This window comes from Corylus avellana, chromosome ca8 (assembly GCF_901000735.1).
Source record: "Corylus avellana chromosome ca8, CavTom2PMs-1.0".
Lineage (NCBI taxonomy): Eukaryota > Viridiplantae > Streptophyta > Magnoliopsida > Fagales > Betulaceae > Corylus > Corylus avellana.
The window spans coordinates 24289464-24313394 of record NC_081548.1 but is presented as its reverse complement, the minus strand read 5'-3'; the positions used below and the strand labels follow the sequence as shown (position 1 = coordinate 24313394).

General features: G+C 36.7%; 5 protein-coding genes across 5 annotated transcripts; 4 read left to right on the top strand and 1 right to left on the bottom strand.

Annotated features, from left to right (window-relative positions):
- Positions 1–3929: 3929 nt before the first annotated feature.
- On the bottom strand, positions 3930–11787 carry LOC132190573 (probable alpha-amylase 2). Its single transcript, XM_059605605.1, has 13 exons — positions 11247–11787; positions 10342–10427; positions 10138–10171; positions 8858–8895; positions 8430–8556; positions 8100–8326; positions 7860–8005; positions 7655–7767; positions 6790–6878; positions 6432–6554; positions 5606–5641; positions 4433–4531; positions 3930–4352 (listed from the first exon to the last, which is right to left on the bottom strand). The coding sequence occupies exons 2-13, from the start codon at positions 10357–10359 to the stop codon at positions 4161–4163; spliced, it is 1242 nt and encodes a 413-aa protein (XP_059461588.1). The 5' UTR covers positions 10360–10427; positions 11247–11787; the 3' UTR covers positions 3930–4160.
- Positions 11788–13788: 2001 nt separating this feature from the next.
- On the top strand, positions 13789–16239 carry LOC132189911 (pentatricopeptide repeat-containing protein At2g33680). The gene has a single exon (XM_059604748.1). The coding sequence runs from the start codon at positions 13856–13858 to the stop codon at positions 15968–15970; it is 2115 nt and encodes a 704-aa protein (XP_059460731.1). The 5' UTR covers positions 13789–13855; the 3' UTR covers positions 15971–16239.
- A 134-nt stretch (positions 16240–16373) lies between these two features.
- Positions 16374–18718, top strand: LOC132189554 (uncharacterized). Its single transcript, XM_059604295.1, has 2 exons — positions 16374–18115; positions 18207–18718. The coding sequence occupies exons 1-2, from the start codon at positions 16884–16886 to the stop codon at positions 18514–18516; spliced, it is 1542 nt and encodes a 513-aa protein (XP_059460278.1). The 5' UTR covers positions 16374–16883; the 3' UTR covers positions 18517–18718.
- Positions 18719–20127: 1409 nt separating this feature from the next.
- Positions 20128–21681, top strand: LOC132190164 (F-box protein SKIP23-like). The gene has a single exon (XM_059605066.1). It carries the CDS (start codon positions 20271–20273, stop codon positions 21513–21515), a length of 1245 nt encoding a protein of 414 aa, XP_059461049.1. The 5' UTR covers positions 20128–20270; the 3' UTR covers positions 21516–21681.
- Positions 21682–22220: 539 nt separating this feature from the next.
- LOC132191071 (F-box protein SKIP23-like) lies at positions 22221–23459 on the top strand. The gene has a single exon (XM_059606089.1). It carries the CDS (start codon positions 22221–22223, stop codon positions 23457–23459), a length of 1239 nt encoding a protein of 412 aa, XP_059462072.1.
- The last annotated feature ends 472 nt before the right edge of the window (positions 23460–23931 follow it).

Genomic DNA, 23931 nt, shown 5'->3' with positions numbered 1-23931 from the left:
TTTCCTTTTCTTTTTTTTTTTTTTTTAAAAAAAAATACATTTTTTTTAATTTTAAAAAAATTAAATAGGTGTCACGTGTCAACATCTGATTGATCCACGTGTCAGTCTTAACAGTCAACTAACGGATGGACTAAATTGATCTTTTATCAAAACCTCAGGGAGGTCCTGTGATAAAAATGAAACCTCAGGAGAAAAAAATAAAGTTAATAAATCCTAAGAGAGTTTGAGGTATTTAACCTTTTAAAAAATCATTTAATATAATATTTAGTTAATTATATTAAAAATATATTTTTTTCTTTTTATTTTTTAAAAAGATAAAAATATATTTTAAATATAATTAATTAAATATTATTCAGTCCAAATAAACTAAATAAAATTTTAATTCGTTTAACTTTGGGAGTTGGGTTTTTTTTTTTACTATTTTTTCTCAATTATGAAATCATCAATTGATCACTCTAAGGCTCCATTTTGATTTGTACGTAAAACTTATTCAAATTAGAAAAATATTTAGGTATAAAGCGGCCAAAGATTGAATTTTTCTATCGATTTTTAGAAAAAGGCCACAAGGGTAATACATATATATATATATATTAGAAATTTGGGGAGAAAGGGAGTGGGGTATGGCCCCTACGGCCATCCCTGCGTCTGTCTCTGCAGACTGCGGCAGGCGGCAGCACCTTCCTAGCTTCTCTCACAATCTGGGACAGCGTATGGGTCATTGACTCATTATATATACTGCATATGCAATCCCTACCAGCCTTACTGTAGGGTGGCCTGACGAGTTAAACTTGCCTGGCCTGTTGACTAGGACTAGTTTTTCTTATTTCTCAAGAGAATTTTGACTCTGTCAATTTATTTTTATTTAAATTAATTATTCTACATAGTAAATCTCAACAATTAAAAAAGGGTTTGAAGTAGTGAATCAAAACTGTCTGACCTAGCTAGCAAAAAAAGGAGGAGAATCTGATGAGGGATGAGGGTGCAGCGTGGGATGATGTATTGAATTGTCACTCTTAATGCAATCATATTATATGCGAGCAAAGCAAAAGCGTAGCTAAAAAAGTTGGGGTGTAATATGGAAACTTTAACGTGAGGAAAAGAATAACTTTTCGCTTCTTTTAGTTTTTATGCCTAAATCTCTAAAAGCTTTGAAAAAAGTTCATGCGCTTTGTTCCCTGCGCTCTGTGCAACTCCTAGTGTCAACTTTTATCGTCGCTTCTCTTCTTCTGTTTCCTTTTCTAAATTTTTTTTTTTTTTAAAAAAAAGAAAGCTTTTAGGGCTAGGTGCTATGGTAGGGACCATTAATCCTTCTTTCTATTCGCAAAAAAAGAAAAGAAAAGAGGAGTGATGTCCAGGGACCAAGACGATCTTCAACGAAATGACATTAAAACAACTCTAGATTTTTCCAAGTTGTTGCCTGCATTTAATTGAAAAATAAAATGAAAAATCCATGGAAGCTAACCTGATCAAGCACACTGGATAACTTGATATCAAAAGCAAGAAAAAGAAGGAAAAAAAGTCAAATGCAAATTTAGTTGACTAGTTTTTAACAACATAAAGTTAACCAAAGGACGCACTAACAACAAACAAGCAAAGCAGGGCTGCAGGAAGAATATAATTTTCGATCGCTTTTGCCTATTACACAGCTCGATGCATGGAAAGCCACTCCTTTTCATGATTATGAGCTACTGGGGCTCAGGTGCATTTGCTCTCAAAATTGACTGTTTTAGATTTCTTGAGGTTTTCTTTTGTTCTCAATTAATGTATCGTTAATTGAAGTACGTACTGTGGAAGTATTTGTACGTAGCAGCTGCTTTGACTTCCAAAAGGTGTCATGCTTGCGACAAGAAGGAGAAAACTATTTATTTAATTAACATCTATAAATGATAATTGGTATTAATTAGTGGCGACATCCTAATTATTAACATTATTATAAGGTACAAGGTCTTATATTAAAATGTTAGTTATTCATGATGGCTCTAGACCTCTAGTCCCTTCAATGTTCTTGCATGCGGACTGCCCTTTTCATGTGTATGTATATGACCTTTTCATGCAATGAAGACTATTTTAGCTTATGATTATGGTCCAAGTCTATTTTAATTTTCTTTGCATGCCTTCAAACCATAAGGTTGTGAGCTGCATGTGAGTAGATGGAAGAATTGATTTTTTTTTTTTTTTTTTTTTGAAATAGTAATGATAGAGGTAATGATGGATGGTGGTGATCAGGACAGTGACTAAATTCAAAATGTTTTTTTTTAAAAAAAAAAAAAAATTATATTGTTAATCCGAACAAGAGAAATTACCATTGAACATTTTTAAACTACAATTTGAAATAAAAGAATAATGCTAGAAGCTAAAGAAGGAAGATGGTGGTGGGAAAAAAGGACAACTGAGATGGATCATTTCGCTGTTTTGTTTAACAATGAATGATAGATCATGACACTATGTCACGTGATCAGGGAGAGAGAGAGAGAGAGAGAGAGAGAGAGAGGATAGTAAGCACATTCGCATTTGATTAGAAAAATGTGTCTTGTTGTTGGGTTGAACGTTAGAGAAGAGATGTGGGCAAGGTGTTGTCTTAATGAGTTAGAAATTCAAAACACGAATGATGAGGGCGATGACGATGGGTGTGATGTTGATTGGGGGGCGAGTCTCTTTCCAGCTCTACTGCCATGTGACTCTCTCTGTCTCTCATAGGGTACATATTAGGTGGATCGATCAAACCTTCTCTTTACATTTGTGCCATGCAACTCATATCCATTTTTATTATTATACTGGCTTCCAATACTTCCTGGACCCATATATATATATATACAACAAATCACCTCCAATATTCCACATCTTTATACCATCTATCTATATTTGTCCCTTGGATCTTAAATCTCTCTCTCTCTCTCCATTTTCGTAATATAGTGGTGCTTTTGTGCTTTGACTAATTAATTAGAGATTTCTGTCTATATGTCTAGATATGATAAAGTCTCGATGGCACCTAGCTTTTTCTTTCTTTATTAGAATTCTATGATTACTTTTGGTCTCTCGTGCTATTCAGCAATTTAGTAGTTTTACTGTGCTTTGCAGTTGCCAACCTTTGTATGTATGGGGTAGACTGTAGTCACTCTTTTTAACCCCAACAGAAGAAACCTTGTGGAAGTCAACTGACTAAGTGCTTTGCAAATTGCAATGGGGTCGGAACAATGGAAGTCCACTCGATGGCCTTTTGATCGGCCAGAAAAACCCCTCCTCTCTTTGGACGGAGGATTGTAGGGGATCTTTATCCCGAAACAATGGTCTCAACATGGGATGTGAATATTTTACTGAAATTTACTTTCCCCCCATTTTGATCTTTGGATTCTTCTACAATTCAATTAACAAAAATAAGCCTGAGAACTTTGCCACGCACCTCTGTTTTGCCTGCCCTTGGGACCTTTCAAGTCCATAGAGGTTCTTTCAAACAAGAGTTTGGTGGGGCTCTCTAAAAAAAAAAAAATAGTTTGGTGGGGCAGCTGCTTTTTGATTGAAAAGCCTAAACAAAGTTAATATTTATGGCTTTATCTCAATCCACACCGTCATTTGTTGAAAAACACATTGAAGGAGCATATCAAATCTACATTGATATGAAGACGACAGGTTAGACCGGAATCAAACCGTCCTATCTTCTTGTCAGTTCCACCAATGGGAAAGAGGAAGAAACATTCTAGCTACCTATACCACGAAAGCAACATCTACTTTTGCTTCAGACGAAGAATATACTTCAAGAATTATCAGACATATTATATGAATTAGATAGGAAGTAAATGATTTAGATCCCGTGCAATACGACACCCAATATGAGAGTTTACTCGGACCTTACCTGCTTGGTCAAGTGTTCGAACAGTTCAAGATTTAGACAGGCTCTCACATGAAAAACCCTTATTGCATGAAATCTTTGTCCATAAACAAATTTTTTTTTTTTATTATAACAAAACTACCTTATTGACGAGATCCGGTACAGAAATGAAATCATGATACAAACAGTACAACAGTTCCCATTGCAAAATTGCAGATTGGAGGCTTTATTTATAGGCTATTAATACTATGGCTAAAGAGAGAAACCAAAGCCCAGCCCAACCCCACAAGCCAAAAATAGACCAGCGAATGGGATAAAATAGCTTTTGGAAGAGTTACTTCTGCCATACTGCATATCTGTGGCCACAAGTTGCTAGTGTCCACTCTCTGCCCGCTGGACACCATGATCCATCACCAATCTTCATGCACACTTTCTCCCCAATGATTGCAGAGTAGAGATTTGGCTGTGCCTCCAGAATACTAATAGGTGATCGGCTGTTAATGTCCTGACGCTTTCGAACGTCAATCTGCAGATACATTTGAGAAGCTTGACTATGGTACGCTCAAAGAGGACAATTCAATAAGTGAAAATAGTTACATGGCATACCAGTTTCACAATTTGGTCATGCATGGAATCGCCCCAATCATAAAAATGGTCATAAAACACTGTTGGTATCCCGGGATGCGTGAGTATATATGTATAGCCCTGCAGAAATTGGAATCATAAGTCATTGCCAACAATCAAAAAATAGATAGAATTTCATGACATGCAAACATGCTTTCTTGAAGTTGGTGAAATTGATGAAGAGGGAGAGTGAAAATATCACTTTGAAGTTTGAACTGGGAGGCAACAACATTTTCTGACCTGTTTAAGACATTGACTGACAGAACTCATGAAATTAACTGCGGGCAATCTGAATTCTTATATGTGGGATATTATTCTTGCCATAAGCACAAGAAATAATTTTGATTGCCTCCGACACAAGACCAAGAGGATTTTAGTGTCTCCATTGTTCTCTGTTCTTATGTTGCACGGATACATGATAGGCATTTGGAATCCAACATGGTATGGGGCTCAAATCCAGCATTTCAAATGTATTTACAAGGGAAAGCTCACAAGGAAAATAATCTATCTGCAAAACTAGTTTAACAATGTCTGTCAATAGAAGAGGCACCTGTCTATGCCCATAATGGTACGTAGGATATGAATAGGGCATTTGTGGCTGAGTTACCAGCATACTTTTCTTTTCTTTTTCATTTTTCTCGTTCTAATTGGTATGATTTGAAGCTAAAATATACACCAACCCCAAGCCAGGCTTTTACCCTTGCAGATGAAATATTGAAGGTAAGGACTCGGGCACAGTTGTCAAGTGTGACTAATTCGAATCTAATCCACAACTTCCCTAATTGTTGAATCTCTCCTGAAAGGAATAGAGAATTTAACAAGACAATCTATGCACCATACAAATTCTGGCATGGATCGACACAGAAATTCGAAACCACATGACATGGACAATCACATATTTAGCCTCAACTCAACTAAGTCATAGATGTAATTATCCCTTGCCAATTAGATGAGTTACAAATTTGTATGATTAAATTAACAAGTTAAGTTCTTTGCTTGTTAAGATCTCAAAGTTAATAGAGACAAAACCTGGGACTCCTACCTGCAACAGAGTCCTTGATTTCTAACACTTACAAGTTGAGAGATGTTCTATTCCCAACAGCAGAAGATTAAACTTTAACAGATATATTACATATAGGAAACAAGTTTATGTACCTCCATAATGTGATTTGAAGGGAAGGGCCAATGAGCCTGCAAGAGTAAAAGACCAGGGTTAAGTGGTTTCCATACTTTCAGAAGATAAATTTTCAAAAACATTAAAACTGGTAACATAGACTGACAATAATATTTGACAAAAAGAAAATCTCAGACTATGTTGGTAATAAGTCAGAGTTGGAATGAGCCCACAACTGTTGAGTAAAACTGCAACCTATTACCTATAAATCTGGCCTCACTTGGGAATTTGTTGACCAGCAACCAAGTATTTTTCTTGGGTCAGCAGGGAGATTCTAATTAATGAACCTGACTCAGTAACCAACTTGATTTTATCGTAGGTATCAAAAAAAAATGCTCTACTGTCAACCTAACAAAACCTTAAGAGTAATGCTACCGACACTCCTGATGGGGCTTTTAAAATCACCCATTGGATGATGATGGTGGCTTTTACTCAAACCTTAATCACAACATTTTGTAGTAAGCTATCCTAGGACCTAACCTGAACCCTTTCTGTGTAACTCTGGATTCCAGTTACTCAATACCAACATTTGACACCAAAGACCACCTAAATTTTATTTGCAGTGGTTGGTGGCATATGTTAAATTTTGCGTACTCTACAATAATTTGATAGTAAGCAAAATAATAACAGATCATGTGAAATATGAACAAAAAGACATATATCAGAAGCGGGAGATGCTTCTCCTATTTGCCGCAATTTGCATAACAAAATTATACTCTCAATATATGTACTGAGCACAAAGGCAAGTGAAATAAACTCCTATAATTAACTGAGCACCAAGCAACACTAGGAAAGAACATTAAGTACCTGGGTTGAGCCTGTGTCATGGTTATCTATGAATGTGACAGCTCTTGAAGACCACCATCCCATCAAACCTGGTGGTTTCCCTTGAGGATCACGTAAACGCCAAAATTGTCCCTTAACAGCTTCCTACAAAGATAAACATAAATAAATATCTTTTCTAACTTAAAGGTATAAAACGTCAACGGAATCTGTAGTTTTTGCTGTAATTTAACTAATATTACGCGTATGGGTTATATAAAACTTACTGAACATATGCCTTAATCATTCCTGAAAACTAACATATTAAATGATTAATGTAAAAGACTCTGCTACCATATTTCTTTGACAGCATAATTACCAAGTATATAACAATTTGGAATACCTGAAGAATTCCCTTCGTTGTAAAGTCAAATGCAGTTGAACGCTGTCCTGTGCCATCAATCCAATTGATTATCTGCTGTCTATGGCTATCTGCAGGTAGAGTTTGCAAATGAATGGAAATATCAGAGAACTATCAATAAAATCATACTGAAGATTGGAATAGCATGCTCAGCACTAGATCAAAATTCAAATGAAGAAGACCAAGTGAATGTTTTCATTAGGGGCAAGGTAGCCTTCATAAATTGGTATTTATATTACCAACCTATGCCATTCATACAGAATACAATCCAGCACTCTGCGTATCTCTCTTAAACCTAAGTTACTACTCTGGAAAATACATTCCTGAACCCAAGGAAAAACTCCATCACCAAAACTCAAAAGAATTAGAAACAACCATAGTTGCCCAACAGGCCTGCTATTTAACATGGAATAAAAGAAAATTCATAAGAAACAACAATGCACTATTGACCAGTTATATGAGGAATTTGTGTCTTTATCTAAAGTCCATCCTCAAATGTACATAAGAACACATACATTAAATGAAGAGCAATTAGAGAACATGATATCTCATGTGTCGAAATAGTGCAAACCAAGATAAGTTCATATCTAAAATTTATCAGCCTCTGAAGCCAAAAATAACTAGTACATCTATCTAACAAAACATAGATAAATTACCACAAGGAACACTTGGGGAAACGATCAACCTCAAGAGTTACTTTCTTATTTTCTGTTTTTCTGATCTTTCCTTCCACAACTTCTAAGTTCTAGACAAATCACATATCTATCGATTCAGAGTTCAGCTTACTTTCTTTTTAACGACAATGCAATCAATTTTTTGGTCCATGAAAGACATGAATGTACCATACCTTGGTTATAGTCCAAGCCATGACCATTGTAATTGCAAGAATCCCAGTACTCCCCAACAGAAAATATTGGCATAGCTCCTTCAATATATTCTTTCACATATTTTGCTGAATAACTAAATCAAAACATTAAGGAGACATAAACAATCAGCGGCAAGTAAAGCCAATGAAGGACAAAATTGATTTCAAAGTGTAGGATCATAGTTACCCTCTTGCAAAATCAAAACGAAAATCTTGAAAGCCAACACTATTTCGTAGCCACTGGAGCCATGCAATAATATCTTTTCGAACAAATTGTTGGCTATGATCAATATTTGGAACCCCATGGAAGTTGTCCCCGGTACTTCGATTACCCTAGAACATAACGGTACAGAGACATAATAAAAAATAAATGTTAGCATCTATCATGCCATATTGAAAATACATTAGCTAGAATAAATATCATTACCAATCCGCCAGTACAAGATGTGACAGCGTGTTCATCCCATGCTAAAGGAATTCCATCATAACGGTTATACATTCCCCCATGCCCTTGTGATGTTCCAACACGATGATTGATTACTATGTCGGCCATTGCTCTAACTCTGTATTGCTTCATTTTTTGAAGCAAAGTTTTCAACAGGTGCTCAGAACCATATGAAGAATTGAGGGAATAAAGGTTCTGTGGAAGGTAGCCTGTAAGTGAGAGGAACATGACATAAAACACAGTGAGCGAATTTAGTACGCGTGTAAAAGATAAGAGATGAATCTAGAAGTTTAATGAATCAATGTCTCCAACCTTCAGGTGAGAAGGAATGACTTGCTGGTGGCAACCATGCTGAAGTAAACCCAGATTTTGCAATATCAGGAACTTTCCTTTCCAAATTTCTCCACCAATCATGTTTATGAGATTCCCAGTTAAAAGCCTGTAAAGCATGTTTTTTTGTCACCATCTACTTGCTTCAATGTTCTTGAAAGGTTTAAGCATTCAAAAACCAAGATCTGGTATGATATGGTTGAATGGACTAAACCCTGATATATTTCAAAAATAAAGCTACAAAAGCTGCAAGTAATAGACAGAAGAAGAATCCCATTTGGACAAAATTCAATTGTTTTATCTTATAAACATTACAGATTTTAAGTGTAGAATATAGATGGCAATAATGGTCCCAGTTATGGTTTTCTGTTCTATGGGGACATTAAGAAACAACATCCTTGTCAAATTACCTGAAAAAGAATTTCTCTTCCATTGCGTATAACCACGTCTGCAAATGAATCGAAAAGCATAGTTTATAATCATTAAAAAGATCCACATCTTTTCCTTCACAAGCCCAAAATTCTAAAATAACAATAAATCTGACAATACTAAATTCAGCCTTGTGTTTCTTTTAGTATTAAGAAATAAGCTAAATATTTATTTTAGTCCTTGAAAAATAACATAAAATTTTAATTTGATCCTTGAAGTCTAGAAAGCTACAATTAAGTACCTAATTAATTTTAAAAGTCATAATGAAGTTCTTCTGTTAAATTTGACTGACATAAATTAATGATGTGCTGGTGTTAATATTTGCATGTGTATCAAACCTAAGAATAACAATGATATATCATGTCAACATACTTTTTTAAGTAAAAAAGTTTTGTATTTAATTAATAACAAAATTATATAATTTAAGAGTTTATTTGTTGACATTGCTATATCCTTTAGATAATTGGCTATCTAGCATAAGGCATGTTAGTTAAAATGTATGTTTAATACTTTCCATCATATCTAACTAACAAAAGGACCTAATTACGACTTCTAAATTATTTAATACTTGATTATACCTTTTTAAACTTCAATCACCAATTTAAAACTTCATGTATTCTACAGACACCCTAAGAAATATTACTAGAATAGAAGAAAATTCATGTACATAGGAAGTATACACAAACTTCCCCCGAAAAAATTACGTTTGATTTCGACTTATGTTTCATTGGCCACTATCAATACAAATTAGAGAAACAAGGATCATGTAAGCCCCTCATTTTGCTATCTCCAGTTCCATTCATGATCTATACATTATAGCCCTCATTTCTTGAACCGATAATTCAGCTTTATTAAAATTATATTCCTTTCCTTTCCTTTGTTTCTTCTTTATATATTAGTCTGTGTATCTTAATACATAGAAGCATCAGATTTCTTTAGTTCTCATCATCTATCTCAATATTTAATTCATCCCAAATTATTATTTATTGGGTGGCTATGCTTCGATATATAACCAAATTTACAAGCATAATTATGTGGACAAGACACAAAACAATTGCCGAGCCTAAACTATGTCAATTCTGAAGTACATTTAAAAAGCATTCACATCATGAGATACTAAAGTCCTTTCTTAATGAAAGTAACCATTATTTTTCTTTCAATATCAAATGATGTAATCCATCTTAATCCCACTGACATTCTAATTAGCAAGATACCAAGGAATAATATGCATTCCCAAAGGGTTTAAAGAAAAAGGGAATACCAAGATCATTCTGCTGATTACTTTCATAAGAACTCTGCAATTTCAACAAACAGTAAGGTTAGAGAAAGAAAAGACAAATGAAAGTCCAAAAACTATATTTATCACAACAAAAAAATGGTTGAAAAGTTTCATATATGAAGAAACAAATTATTAAAAACTTCTGGCTTTATTGAGATAGAGAAAGAGTTAAAGCAGGATTCATACATTGCTCTGGTTACCCATAATGAATCAGGGGATAGTCGTCCAAATGTTGACGCCGGATCGCACAGTATACAGCACAAAGAGATATCCTGCATCCACATTAAACTCACTACTTATGGCTTCCGTTCGACTTATGGTTGTCAAAAAGAATGAAAGATAAGAACCAAGCTGTGCCCAACACGTCTGAGCATTATTGACACTTCCACATACTTTCCATAAATAGATTGAAAAACCGAACAATAAAGCATAATTAAACTTATAAATGCTGCTATCGTTTGTAAACAAACAATTTTATCCTAGAGACATGATATGAACTACTCAGAGACACTCTCACTAACTCAATTTTGATACCATAAATAATTTGTTTAACTAATCACTTGTTAAAGTTTTAATTAAATGATTAAATTTATTTTTTTCTATCAAATTAAGCTTTTAGGATATTTGATTATTTAAGATGGTGTCAAAGCAAAGCTTGACTTTATAGATTAATCCTTGTTTCAGTTGAATATCTCATGATTACGAACTTGACTTTATAGATTAATCCTTGTTTCAGTTGAATATTTCACCAGTTGGACTTCACTTGTTGAGGAGGAGTTTGAATATGCAGTGAGGTGAGTTTTTTAAATTATTAATTAAATGATTAAATTCAACATTTCTTATACAAGATGATTTAACGACACTAAGATCATTAGCTCTTCCCAAAAAAACTAAAAAAGAATCAGAGGCTCATTCAAACCAACCAAGAACCGTAAAGATAGCACGAAATATTATTCTTTCTACATGTTTTATTTTCGTATTAGAAGCAAGACTTATGCAACTATCAATGAAGTAGCATTTTGCAAGCATTTAAACTCAACAAGAAAATATAGAAAACCCAGGAACATTCAACACCAGAAGAAGCTACATACCAAAAGCTTAAAGGTTGCGATCGCCGCGTGGGTTATGCGCTTGCTGTCTTCTGCCAATAAATAGAAAGAAAAAGTTGGAGATTCGGCCGAGACCACCGAATTGGAATCACGCAGCTCCATCCATCCATAAGATGAAAATTTTAACAAGAAACAAAAGCTATCAGAGAATCTTGAATTTATGCGATAAACTGATTTGATTACGCAACGAAAGCCGCGGGTTCCGAATTTCACAACTGGAAACGGAATGAAAGAAAAAGGGAATCTGCTTTTTGAATTGGGGGATCTCAACGTTCCATTTCGATGCCGCGGTGGAGGGAATGTTCATATTCAACGGTAAGAGTGCTACGCTGTGTCGGAGTCTCAGGGCGTTCATTGCGGTCCAGCGTCTCGTGCCAGTTGGTTTGGTTCTGCGTGTCCGTACTGATCGCGTGGCGATCGCGTCGTGGTGGAGTAAGGTGATGTGCGTGGTCTAGCGCACACCTGTGTGCCCAAAGCTTGAGCATTAAGCAACGGCCAAGTGCGCGAGCGGGATGGGACTCGAGAGGTTGAAAACGACGTGGACACTGTGCGTGGTGGATTCTGACATGAGACATGCGATTTAGCATTTTCTAGAGTTAAGATTTTTTGGGCAGCTTGGCCGCTTGGGGTCATCCAGCGTCTGCCAAATCTGACGTGGCTAATTTTTTATTTTTTATTTTTTTTTATTATTTATTTTTTTTTATAATAAAAAATTAAAGAATAAAAATACTAAAGGAAAATTTAAATTTAAAATATTAACACTAAATTTGAAGTATTAGTACTAAATTTAACATTATCAATTCTTTTTTGAGTGATACAAATTCCTAAAGGGTTAATATATGTCCTACGTTAAGCTGCCTTTTGGCAACCGCATAGCATAACTCCATTTTCTCACTATTTTTTCAACGTTATCCGTTCATGTGTATGTCAGAATGTAAAATAACATTTTTCTTTTGCTTTGGGGACATAATATTACACTAGGAGTAGGATGGAAAATGCTAATAGTGTTATAATCATTGACAATGCTTTTTAAAATGTGATTTTTACTTCAATTGTGATGTAATACATAAAAATAAAATAAAAAGTACTTTTAAATATTTTGTATTTTGATTTAAGATACATGTTATACAATTATTTTTTAATTATTATTTTTTTATAAATTCAATAAGACAATTATCAGATTTGTGGACTTTATACAAATTTAATGGTTGATTTGTCTTTTCACTATGGAGATAATTGAAAGAAAATGAATTATATCATTTTTCTTGATAAAATGTGCTTTTTACTTTTTAATTGTAATGTAATACAAAAGTAAAAGTAGTTTTGAATATTTTATTTTGAGTTATTTGTTATTTTTATTTCTTTTGCTTCAAACAATAAGGTGTCGTTAAACAAGCCCTAAGTCTGTTTGTTAATACTTTTTTATGGGGTTTTTTTGTTTGAATAAGTGTGGCATAATGGTGAAAATCGTTTTGACCGTGTTAATGAAAATTTTCGAATAGCAAGACTGACGATGAGGCTTTTGCAAAATAAAGAGAAAAAATCACTGAAAATCTATGATCTCGATGATGATCAAGGAAGCCTCTAATACTTAAATTAATATGTGGTTCTCTAAGAGAAAAAACTTGAAGGAAAGAGTAAGAGGAAGAAGATAACATGTGTGTGCGAGAGTGAGGAATGTGTGGGTACCTAATTTGGGGGATGTGTCTCCTTTTTGTATAGTGAGTAATCCTAACAAAACTCATAGACCAATTGATAAGAAAAAATATAAAATTACTAGGCTAGTTTTTTTATTTTTAATATATATATATATATATACTATTAACTTTTTGTTTTCAAAATATTATTTCTAATATATATGAACTTTTTTTGTTTAAATTTTTACTTTCTGAGTCAATCGAAAAGGCAAATTAATTTCTATTGTTATATTTTTTTTCCCAAATATTTAATGCTTGTCAATCCCAACTAAACACACTGTGTTGCCACGTCAGCATATTAATTTTTTTTATTAATTTAATTTAAAAATTAAATCTAAAAAAAAAAAAAATTGAAGGAGTGGCCAAAATAGTTTAGTTTAAACACTTTTTAAGGGATGGGAATGGTTGGACTTGGAACATATCTTAGAGTGATGATGTGGTGTCCTTAAGGAATAGTTCAATCGGTTGTGAACTACGCCTCATGAAATAAAGGTCACTAGTTCAAATCTTTCTCCATTTACCTTTATGTCCCTAAGGAACAGCTCAATTGGTTGTGGACTACGCCTTGTGAAGCTGATGTCACTAGTTCGAATCCCCCTCCCCCATCCTTTTTTTTTTTGGTATTTTTTGTATTATTGAGTATTAAATTATTTTTGTCACAAAATTAATAATAAAAAAAAAAATCAAAAATCAAACGAGTCAAATTTTAGGCAGATTTACTTAAAAAAAAAAAAAAGAAAAAAAGAAAAAAAAAAAATTAGGCAGAGTTTATGAAATTTGTTACAAAAATTAGAAACCAAAAACCATTTGATGGCTAAACCTAAACTCGTGTAAGGTTGAAGTTCTGAGGTTTTGCCGCCATAGTTCCTACACGGCCACGCACGAACCGAGTTGATGAGTGTCGCTCTTTCTTCTCAGTATCGCTCTTTCTTCACCGCGCTTTCAGAATATACCCATCAAAAGGACCTACGAAAAGGCAAGGCTCTCCACGCTCAGATCATCAAGACCGCTTCGTCCACTTGCGTATACCTTGCTAACAGCCTCATCAACTTCTACGCCAAATGTGGGCACTTGGTTAAAGCCAGGCTTGTGTTTGAGAAAACAAGCGACAAAGACGTGGTCTCATGGAACTGCCTCATCAATGGGTACTCTCAACAGGGCCCTACAGGGTCTTCCTTTGTCATGGAACTCTTCCGACGTATGAGGGCAGAGAATACTGTTCCAGAAGCCCGCACTTTTTCCGGTGTTTTCACTGCCGCTTCAAGTACGTCGGATATTTTCGGTGGTCGGCAAGTTCATGCGCTTGCTATCAAAACTGCCAGTTTGTCTGATGTTTTTGTTGGGAGCTCGCTTCTGAACTTGTATTGCAAAGCGGGTCTTCTATTCGAAGCTCGCAAGGTGTTTGATAAAATGCCGGAGAGGAATTCGGTTTCTTGGGCTACAATTATTTCTGGGTATGCAATGCAACGAATGACTGGAGATGCTTTGGAGCTTTTTGAATTGATGCGTCAGGAAGAGGAGGTCGAGAATGAGTTTGTTTTGAGTAGTGTTCTTAGTGCATTGGCGAGTCCTGAATTTGTCAATATCGGTCAGCAAATTCACTGCCTTGCTTCTAGAGGTGGGTTGTTATCATTTGTTTCTGTTGAAAACGCTCTTGTTACAATGTATGCAAAATGTGGGAGTTTAGATGATGCACTTAAAACGTTTGAAGAGTCTAGTGATAAGAATTCAATCACGTGGTCAGCTATGATTACGGGTTTTGCCCAAAGTGGGGATTCTCATAAGGCTTTGAATTTGTTTTCACATATGCATCTCTCTGGGATTAAGCCTAGTGAGTTTACTTTTGTTGGGGTCATCAATGCTTGTAGTGACATTGGTACTGTTGTAGAAGGAAAGCAAATGCATGGCTTTTCCTTGAAGATGGGATATGAATCCCAAATATATATAATGACAGCTTTGGTTGACATGTATGCCAAATGTGGTAGCATAGCTGATGCTCGGAAGGGATTTGATTATTTACAGGACCCTGATATTGTTCTGTGGACTTCTATGATTGGAGGATATGTACAAAATGGCGAGAATGAAGGTGCTTTGAATTTGTACTGTAGGATGCAGATGGAGGGTATTATGCCCAATGAGCTTACCATGGCTAGCGTCCTAAAAGCATGTTCTAACCTTGCTGCTTTGGAGCAAGGAAGGCAAATTCATGCCGGTATTGTTAAGCATGGATTTAGTCTTGAAGTTCCAATTGGAAGCGCTCTTTTGACCATGTATGCAAAGTGTGGGAGTTTGGAAGATGGGGGTTTTGTGTTTTGGAGGATGCCTATGAGGGATGTGGTGTCATGGAATGCAATGATATCTGGCCTTTCACAAAATGGGCGTGGTCATGAAGCTTTAGAACTATTTGAGGAGATGCAACTGGATGGCACAAAGCCAGATTACGTGACATTTTTGAATATTCTCTCTGCTTGTAGCCACATGGGATCAGTGGAGGGAGGTTGGGTTCATTTCAAGATGATGTTTGATAAATTTGGCTTAGTTCCAAGAGTAGAGCACTATGCTTGCATGGTTGATATCTTGAGCCGTGCAGGAAAGCTCAATGAGGCTAAAGAATTTATTGAATCTGCAACTGTTGATCATGGTATGTGTTTATGGCGTATCTTATTAGCTGCTTGTAGGAACTATCGCAATTATGAATTGGGAGCCTATGCTGGAGAAAAGCTAATGGAGCTAGGCTCACAAGAATCATCCGCATATATTTTGTTGTCAAGCATCTATAGTTCCTTGGGTAAGTGGGAAGATGTGGAACGGGTTAGAAGGATGATGAAACTCCGAGGGGTGAATAAGGACCCTGGGTGCAGCTGGATCGACTTGCAGAGTATTACTCATGTGTTTGTTGCTGGAGAGCAGATGCATCCACAGATAGGAGAAATACGTGCAGAGCTACGGATGTTGACCAAACAAATGAAGGATGAAGGTTATGAACCCACTTCTGAATTAACTTCTTGAACTTTTTGAGATTACTAGGGAGTTTACTTCGGGTGTCCGCCGTTATTCATTACGTTCTTTGACCAATAATGGATTTTTTTCTTTTTGCTAAAAATCTAATGATTTTAACCATATTATATCTACTTTCTCAACGAGTAGCGAGATAAAGATGATTTCTCATTTTCTTTCGATAGTAATGCTATGACTATAATTCTTTTATAATTTTTATAATCCTTATAAAGATTATTGGAGTCACCTTGGCCACAAAAAAATAAATTTAACATCCTTCAATTATATGCTAACAATATTAACAAGTTGTAAAAAAGTTGCAGGCCTAACATTTTTTTTTTTCTTTCAAAAAAAAAGATAAAGAAAGAAAATGAGTGATGCGGCCCTATATAAATCTAATATACACATTGGATTTATATATGAGTTCCTATAATCTACAATTAGCAAATGTGGATGGGTGCCTAATTTAGAATCTTAGATGACTGCCTTAACTTTTTCCTACTTGGAATCACTAGCATCATGGTTCTTCAACGTTAACCTGCCTCGTAAAGTATTTGCCTAGATGTCAATGACTAAGTGAAAAATGTTTATAAACCCTTATCCACTATATTAGTAAAAGTTTTCCTCCTGCTCGACTTAGAGAAATTTCTTGTAACTTCGTGTATTAAATTAAAATTTTCTACATGCATTTTGTGGTCGCATCTTTAGATAATCTATTTTTTTTTTTGTTGTTTTTTCATTTTACCAAGTTCCTCGTGTTGCCCCCGCTACGCTTACAGTATTCTCTATCCTTTCTCTCCAAGATTCTTTAATTTTGATTTCATACTAGGGTTTTACGAGGGTATAGCAATACACCCCAAAAAAGGCAACGCTCAAAAACTGTAATGGATATGTCTTCCACCTCCTACAAACCCCTCACAAACCAATGAAAATGGAAAGCCCAGATATCAAAACCACAAGATCTCCACCACCGCCTCAAGAACCCGAACCCGAACCTAAGAAGCTCAAAATGTCAACCACCACCACCACCTCGGACGACGAGGACCCCAGCGCCGCCACGACCGGACCCGGAACCGTCAAAAAGCAAAGGTACAAGCGCCGCAAAATCGCGATCCTCTTCGCGTATTGCGGCGTTGGCTACCAAGGCATGCAAAAGAACCCAGGTGCCAAAACAATCGAATCCGACCTCGAAGAAGCGCTTTACCTCTCCGGTGCGGTGCCCGAGCAGGACCGCAACAACTCCAAGCGCTACGATTGGGCTCGCTCAGCCCGGACCGACAAGGGGGTCAGCGCCGTGGGCCAGGTCGTCTCGGGCCGGTTCTACATCGACCCGCCGGGCTTCGTCGAGCGGCTAAACTCGAATCTCTCCTCTCAAATCCGGATCTTCGGGTACAAGCGCGTTACGGGGTCGTTTAACGCCAAGAAGTTCTGCGATCGGAGGAGGTACGTGTATCTAATACCCGTGTTTGCGCTTGATCCCTCTTCGCATCGCGATAGAGAGAGCGTTTTGGCTAGTTTGGGGTCTGGAAATGCACTCGTTAAGTGCTTGGAATGCTCCGAGAGAGGCCGTAAGGTTGTAGGTTTAATGGGTAAGCGTAATTTCGAATTTAAAGCTGTGAGTTCCGATTCAGGCATTTCGTCGAACAGTGGGGATGCTCTGCAGGAATCTAACGTCAAAGAGGAAAACACGGTTTATTTGGAAAATGCCGGCAATGAGAAGTTAATGTCTGAATCTATGGAGGAACCTAAGGTTGTAGATGACAACAGACCTTCTGAAATTGCGGTTGACACTGTAGTTGCTGCCCCAAACGAGGTTACTGATGAGAAAGTAAATGGAGAGGAGGTTGCAAAGGGAAGTGGGTTTTGTTATGGTGAGAAGGAGAAGGAGAGGTTTAATAGGATCTTGAAGCACTATGTGGGGACTCATAACTTCCATAACTTCACCACCAGAACAAAAGCCGAGGACCCTGCTGCTCATCGCTTCATTGTTTCGTTCGAAGCAAACACCACAGTGACGGTTGATGGTATTGAGTTTGTCAAGTGTGAAGTTATCGGGCAAAGCTTCATGCTTCATCAGATTCGAAAAATGATTGGGGTTGCTGTGGCTATCATGAGGAATTGTACTCCAGAGGCATTGATAGAAAAAGCTTTGCAAAAGTAAGTTTTCCCTTTATTGTTTGTGTTTATCACTGCATATGTATTTGAAATTACAATGTGATTCTCATTACATGTATGAACAAAAATTTAGGGATGTTAACATTAATGTGCCAACGGCTCCTGAGGTTGGTTTGTACTTGGATGAGTGCTTCTTTACATCATATAACAAGAAATGGAAAGACAGCCATGAAGAGGTGTCAATCAAAGCATATGAAGAAGAGGCAGAGGAGTTCAAAATGAAGCAAATATACTCTCACATTGCCTCAACGGAGCATAAAGAAGGAGCCGTGGCCCTCTGGTTGCATTCTCTGAACCACCGTAATTATCCAGATTTACGCGTTGCCAGTGATGAGGACCCAAATAATGAGAAAAGTGATGAAATGAAGAACATGGCTGAGTAAATTGTTCTTGCAGGATATAGGATTTAGAATGCTGCATTGCTGCTACATCTTTTAGAAAATTTCACATCTGTTGGATGTCATAGCCAAAAAATATATTCTGCTTTCATTTCATAATTAGATTCTTATGAACCTCTATAAAGTAATCAGTTTTTGTAATGTTATAACTTTTTGGTCGATTCATTACATAAATCTTATGATTACAGGAACGTTTGTCAGGCTCTAGAAGTGTTGGTGCTTCTCTTATGGCATATGGTTTATTTGACTTGTTACTGCAGTTTGATCCCCTCCCTTCTCTAGTTAGTTTCAGCATGTGACATTTTCATTAAGCCCATTTTTTTTTTTTTTTTTTTGGATCTCTTGTTTGAGTTATTTAGTTGTTTGTCTGTTTTCCACTAGCAGTCAATCACTGGAATTTTTTTGGGCAAAAATAAACGGCGGAAATTGTACGAATGGGGAGAATTCCGGTTATTTTTTCATTGCCGGCAATCTCCACTGTTTAGGGATAAGCCAAACTCTCGGAGTTTAGGTCTGGGACAATGGTCACAGGATTAGTCAGATTGAAAGGTAGAATTTTACTCTAATAGGCAATAGCTTCTGATTGTTAAGATTGATGGGCCTAAGTTTTAGTAAAGATGTTTCTGTACCAAAAGGAGGGAGGGAGAGGTTAGGGGGTTGAGAAGAATATATTATATTTACATTTTCCTCCCCCTCTTGGATCTCTTGGGAATAAAGCCTCATATTACAAACACTCCTGCTTATGTGGCACGAAATAAGGAAATCAAATCAAAAGGAGCTCATGTCAAAAATATTCGACTTTTGCACTTAAAAGTATGCGTGGGAGTAAGTAGTAGTGTGTATAACATTTTTGTTTTAAGTTTTTTGAGACGGGTGTAGCTTTAGGTGGCCAACAAATATCAAATGTTACCATTTTTTTTTTTTTTTTTTAGTATTATGCTATAATGATTATTTTTTTTTTAATTAGTGTAGTCGGTGTAAGATAGGTATTGCAACTAATCCAAATCCAAAAGCAACATATAGAACCTCGTATTGTAACACTCCCTTGTTCTGTCGGACGAAGTAATGTCGGTGGGCAATGACAAAACATCTCAAGTAAAGCATATAAACAAATCAAATTATTGAATAAAAAGGAAAAGGAGTGGAAAAAAGAAAAAGCAAAGGAAAAGTAAATTCAGGCTAAAAAGCCAAAGGGTCCATGTTAAAAGATTTTTTTTTTTTATAAAAAAAATGCTAAAGAGCAAAAAAAAAAAAAAAAAACATTTTCGGAGCCATAAAGGCAGATAAAAGCAAAAGAAAAAGTACTTTCATGCTAAAAACCAAATAAAGCAAGAGGCTTTTGTGACTCGGCAATTGGCAAGGATCAAGAATTTCAATTCATTCATGTTAAAAATAAAAGCATAAAGAAAAATAAATTCAGGCTAAAAAAACGAAAGATATATTTGGATGATTAATAAGCATTGAAAGATATATTTAGATGTCAAAATAAATAAAGGCAAAAGGAGAAATAAGTTGGAACTAAAAAGCAATTCACATGAAAAGTGAAAGCGAATCAAAGCAAATGGAAAACAAAAGTCATGCTCAGAAGCAATAAAAGCAAATAAAGCAGAAGTAAAGTAGTAGATTCATGCTAAAGGAGCAAATAAAAGCAAGAGGCCATTTGAGAGAAACTTCAATTCCTGGAAAACGAGACGTTCGTGGATAGACGGAAAGAGAGAGAGAGAGAGGTGTCTCCAAAAATGGCCGCTGCTGACTGGACCCATCTTCCTGGAGATCTTCTTCAATTCATCTCCAACAAACTACCCATTTATAGCGATTACGTCCGATTCCGAGCCGTGTGTCACAAGTGGCGATCCTCACTTCCAAAGGCCCCGCGCCACCTCCCCCCTCAACCCCCCTGGCTCTTGCTTCCCCTCTCTGCTAGTTCCCAATCCCAATCCCACCGGGCCTTCTACGACCTCTCCACAGGCAAAATACACCATCTCGAGCTCCCAGAAGCTTCCCGCCCCGATCTTCGCGTCGGCTCTTCCAACGGCTGGCTCGTCACCCTCGACAACTCCCCAGCCATTCTTCTCCTCAACCCTCTCACCAAAGCCCAGATCAACCTCCCTCCGCTCTCCTCCTTCCCCAACGTCGTGAGCTTCGACAACTTGGAAGTCGATAACGAGTACGCGATCCGAGACGTGTCCGGGGAGATCTACCGACTAAGTTTGAGGAAAATGCGTGACTCGTTTATCAAGAAACTCGTTCTCCCATCAGGACCAGTCAACAACGACAATTTCGTTGCAATGGCGATTCTCTCCAAGACCGGTGATTTGGCCTACTGTAAGAAGGGCGATCAATCTTGGACATTAATTAGCGACGTGGGACTTTCCTGCTACGACCTTACCTATTACAAGGAGCAATTCTACGCTTTGGATGGAGAAGGAGCAATCGCGGTGTGCGATGTAAATGGCCCGTCGCCTAGCGTTTCGGACCTTTCGGTTGTCATACCGCCGACGCAACATCTCTTTGCCGTCTTGTGTTTGGTAAATTTAGGGGACGACGAGTTGTTAATTGTAGCACGCTATCTGGGTGCTGAACTTGAATATTATGAACTTGATGGGCCTGAGATGTATTTCAGGACGGATGGGTTCGGGGTTTTCAGAATGAATTGGAGCGGGCCGCAGTGGGAGGAGGTTGAGAGCTTGGGTGACTGGATGTTGTTTGTAGGGAAAAATTCCGCAGTATCGTTGTCCGCTTATGATGTTCGACGATGTTTACGGAATCCTGAATATTTGAATCCGGCTTCTTTTCCTTTTTATGGTGAATTCTTGGAGGATTGTATCTATTACTCGGATGATTATCGTGAACCCAACTATGATGGTGCTTATGGTTCGGATACAGGAATCTACAGGTTATGGGATAAAAAGACTCTCTCTTTACCCCGTCCCTGTTTTGCGGGAACTCCGTATTCACTTTGGGTTACACCGAACCCAGCCTAACGTTGGATCTTGTCGCGTGGGCCAAGTAATTTTTCTTTTTTTTTAAAAAAAAAATAAGTATGTTATGTTTGTTTCTACAAGACGTGTGATTTCCATGAATGTAATTATGTGAATGGACAGTCTTATTGAGGGGTCATGAACTCGATCATAAGGATAACAGTCCTATGTTGTGTGTGTATATTTATTTCATTATATGAAATTATGTGCAACTTTTCATCTTTCTATGTATATATGTTTAATTAATCCATCTAGAAACATTTAGATGTCGTTTCATTTTTCTATGTGTATGCATTTTTAATTGGTCTGTCAAAAACATTTAAACGTCTTTTCATTTTTCTGTGTGTGTATATATTTAAATAATCTATCGAGAAACATTCAAATGTTTTTATCTTCGTATGATTCAACACAAATTAATAAAAAAAAAATGTACACAGAGAATCATTTTAATGTCTTTTCATTTTTCTCTATGTACATTTTTAATTAATTTATCGAAAAACATTAAGATGTTGTTTCATTTTTCTATGTGTATGCATTTAATTAACCAACCACAAACATTTAAAGTCTTTTTATTTTCCATCAAGAACATTCAATTGTATTTCATTTTTCATTATGATTCTTGGGCACATTTATTAAGGTGTCCAATTAAACACTTTTATCACACCTTTAAATAGTTCCTTCGTGTACAGTTTGCTTTAACCCATAAGTATGGCCGTCGACTGGACCCAACTTCCCGGAGATATTCTGCAATCAATCTCCAAGAAAATCACCGTTTCCGGTGATTACGTCAAATTCAGAGCCGTGTGTCCCGAGTGGCGTTCCTCACTCCCAAAGTTCCCGCGCCACCTCCTCCGTCAATTCCCATGGCTCATGATTCCCTTCTCCCAATCCCAATCCCATTGCTCCTTCTACGACCTCTCTACCGACGTGACCCACGTTCTCGAGCTCCCTGAAGCTGCTCGACCCGATCTTCGCATTTGCTCCTCCAACGGCTGGCTTGTCATCTTTGACGACTCCCCAACAATCCTTCTCCTCGACCCTCTCACTGGGGCCAAGCTTCACCTACCTCCGCTGTCCTCCTTTCCCAACGTTGTGAGCTTTGACCGCTCTAAAGTTGGTAAGGAGTACGCAATTCTAGGCGATTCCGGCGACATTTACCGGCTTAGTCTAAGGCAAATGCGCGACTTGTTTATTAAGAAAATTGTTCTCTCTTCAGGCCCCGCGAACAATGACAACATGGTTAATGCGTTGGCGATTCTTGGTAAGTCTAACGATTTAGCTTGCTATAAGAATGGCGATCAGTCTTGGACTTTCTTGGACAATTTTTGTCTTTCTTGGTGTGATGGTATATATTACAAGGAGCAGTTCTACGTTGTTTCTCGCGATGGAACTATTGCTGTGTGCGATGTAAATTGTGAGATGCCAATCGCTTCTCTAATTTACGCGTTTCATCTGTTTTCCGTTATCTCTAAGATGCATTTGGTGATTTCAGGAGATGACGAGTTGTTACTGATTCTTCGCAATTTTTCCATTGATGGTAAACGCCCGGATAATAAGTTATACCTAAAAACGACGGGGTTTGATGTTTACAGAATGAATTGGGGCCGGCAACCGTACTGGGATAGAGTCGTTAACTTGGGTCGGAGGTTGTTGTTTATTGGGGAATATTCATCTGTGTCATTATCTGCTTATGATGTTCGAGGATGTGTAAGGAATCCTAGCTTCTCATCTCCCTATTATGGACAATGTTTAGGGAATTGTATATATTTCACCGATGATCGTTTTGTTTACTATGGTGATGGTACGGTTTATGTTTTGGATAGAGGCATCTACCAGTTAAGGAACGAAAAGATAATAGCTTTTCCGGGTCGTGCGAGAGATCCGCATTCAATTTGGTTTATACCGAGTACGAAAGACGAGAATCTAATTGCAGATAAGAAGATTTGAGTTTATTAAGTGAATGTCTAAAGTAATATTATGTTTACCGACTTACTCTCATAGTGATGGTGTGTTGATTTGAAAGTGTTCATCTCTCTTTAGATTATTGTTTATTAAATAAAGAAAAATAAATCAAGGATTGATTGTCATTGTCCGTATCAGCCCAATTTGCAGTTGTTTTAAATTGTGTCTTTCATTCTACAAAATGTCATTATTTGAAAGAGTAATATTATATGTAGGATTTTCATTTTTTTTATCCTACCAAAAGTAATGTGACATTTTAAATAATTATTAAATTTAAGATTCATTATTAGTAAATTTTGATCTATCATAACTGACTTTATAAGCAAGACCAACCGCTAGTGTATTGAAAGATTGGAAACCAATTCTATTTATTTCTTAGATAAGTGTATGCGCATGCACAAAAGATGGTTTCCCGTAAAGAAATGATATACGTAGGATTTTTAATTTTTATTTTTAT